Here is a 2,460-nt window from a genome sequence, read left to right as displayed (position 1 = left end):
CTAGATAGATACTACAAAAAGATATCAGTTTGGGAATACAGATGCCTATCATTGGCAGGAAGAGTGACCTTGGCTCAATCAGTTTTAACTCAACTCGCAGTATACTGGGCTCATTTATTTTTTCTACCTGCAAGTATCATTCAAAAAATGAATAAGCTAACTGCGAATTTTATATGGGTGGCCAATCGGAAAAAAGGAAATTTCATCTCTCTAAATTATATGATATCTCTTTGCCGAAGAGCATGGGAGGATGGGACTTGCTGGACTTGCGGACTTTCAGAAAGGCACTTTTATGTAAGTCATTGTGGAGAGGGATTTATGGAGAGGGCCCATGGAGTAACACAATTCAGAAGAAATACATGGGCAGTAAGGATATCTCACATTGGTTCAGGGTGGGAAGGATTGGTTCCTCATATGGGTCAACAATATGGTTGAGCTTCTGCAAGATAGAAAGTTATTTCCTGAAGAATTTAACATGGCGCTTCCAATTCGGCAGCAAGATCCTTATTGGAATAGACCAGTTTCTGAGCGGTGTCGAGGAGATCATTGTGCCTGAAACATTAATAAATTTTTTCCATAGAAAAGGTTTTTTCTATTGGGACAAATTGATTTCTGATTGGCAGGGATCGATCCCTCTTTGGAAAGAGGCAGAAAATATGGAGATGCCGGTTTCTATTGCCTGACAATGGGAGAACATCAGGACATGCCTGAGAAACTGTGGCATATTCCGCTCTTCAGAATCTGATTGTCTTATCTGGAAGAATTCAAAAGGTATTAATCTAGTTCGTGTTAAAGATATTTATCAGAATTTGATTGGTCTAAAGGAAGCTTCTCCCTGTCCTATAGTCCCAGCTGTATTTTGGAAATCTGGATGTCCTTCCAAAATGATCTATTTTTCGTGGTTGGACTTCCATAACAAAAATTCATCTTGGGAAAACTTGAAAAAGTGGGGATGGCAAGGCCCAAGTCTCTGTTTAATATGCAAATCAGCTGAGGAAAACAACTGTCACATGTTTTTAAATTGCCAAAGAACTCAGCAATTGTGGCAATCTCTGGAAATTTTTTATGGAATCCCACATATTTCACACGCTTCCACAAATGAAGCGTTTCTCTGGTGGAGTGGGCAGAAGGAATCCTGGAGGCTGATAATTATTATCACTCTTTGGAGCATTGGAAATGGAGAAACAATGTTATTTTCAACGACAGAAAAGTGACATTCTTGGAAATTTTATCTAATATTGTATCACTTTATGACTCTTTACTGGAAAAGCCTCATAAGCAAAAAAAGGAGGAACGTAAAGAACATGCACAGGCTCACACAATGTTGCCAAGAGCGTATTTTGATGGAGCTGAGCAGAAAGGTTCCTGTGGCTATGGAGTGCACATTATAATGAATGAAAATGTTCAATATCTCATCCATTGGAATGGGGGAATGGGCTCCAACAGCAAAGCTGAGGCGATGGCTCTTGCTGGCCTTCTAAATTTTTGCTTTTTTCTAAACATTCAGGCAGTCTCAATTTTTGGAGATTCCAAAGTAATGGTGGATTATGTATCAGGGAAAAATAAGCCTCACCTTGTAGGATGGATGGACAGGATCAGGTTTTTCTGGGGAAGGATGGAAGGATGTACTATTCACCATATCAACAGGACTCAAAACCAGCAAGCAGACTTTTTGTCAAAGGAGGGTCTTCAATCGGCACCAGGCTTTTGGTTTATGAAGGTAACATCTGAAGGGGAAATCTTCTCTATCCAGGATTTTTCCCTTCCAGGTTTCTAATTTCATATTTGCTGAAGCTCAGGTATGCACTGTTTTTTTTGCTCCTCTTTTGTCTTATGGTCCCTCCGAATTTTGTTTATAAATGGAGAAGTATTATGCGAATTTACTATTTGGTGCTTCCCACCTTCTGAAACTTTTCTCCTATGTCATCTCTATCAGCAATGTAAATATTTGCATTTCGCTGACAGCTCTAGTCTGTCGTTTCTCTTGGAGAAATTTTGTCTTTCCGTTTTGGGATTATGCTTCCCATCTCATTTAGTTCTTCAAATGGTTCAGAACTATAAATTGGCCATATACATAATTACATGCAAATGTACTAATTTGTCTTTTTATATATCTTATATAATACAATCTTGCCTTTTTTGCCCTGAAAAAAAAAAAAGAAAAAAAAGAAGAAGAAGAGCGTATGGAATTTGATTTTTTTAATAGGCCTCTTTGATCTTCAGCTTTAAATTTGCTCAGTGAGACCTCGAGTCGAGATCTACAAATACCCCATCCTTTCCTGATAACAGAATAACAGGATTGAATATTATCACTCTATGAAAAAAGTGTTAATCATAAGATTTAAAAATATATTCTAATAATACTTGTACAATTAAAACATCATATCTTATAATAACAATTTTTACAATATTTTAAAATACTCATTTTTAATTAAAAGGTTGTAACACAATTGGACAATG

At 37.2% G+C, this 2,460-nt stretch overlaps 1 protein-coding gene across 1 annotated transcript; it reads left to right on the top strand.

Moving 5' to 3' along the window:
* The first annotated feature begins 1,321 nt into the window (after positions 1-1,321).
* LOC149194158 (uncharacterized) lies at positions 1,322-1,777 on the top strand. The gene has a single exon (XM_089407568.1). It carries the CDS (start codon positions 1,322-1,324, stop codon positions 1,775-1,777), a length of 456 nt encoding a protein of 151 aa, XP_089263694.1.
* The last annotated feature ends 683 nt before the right edge of the window (positions 1,778-2,460 follow it).

Source organism: Pinus tabuliformis, chromosome 2_2 (genome assembly GCF_031772625.1).
Source record: "Pinus tabuliformis cultivar Carrire ecotype Pingquan chromosome 2_2, CPIR1, whole genome shotgun sequence".
NCBI lineage: Eukaryota > Viridiplantae > Streptophyta > Pinopsida > Pinales > Pinaceae > Pinus > Pinus tabuliformis.
Note: the sequence above shows the minus strand (reverse complement) of the source record. Positions and strands in the feature narration are given on the sequence as shown.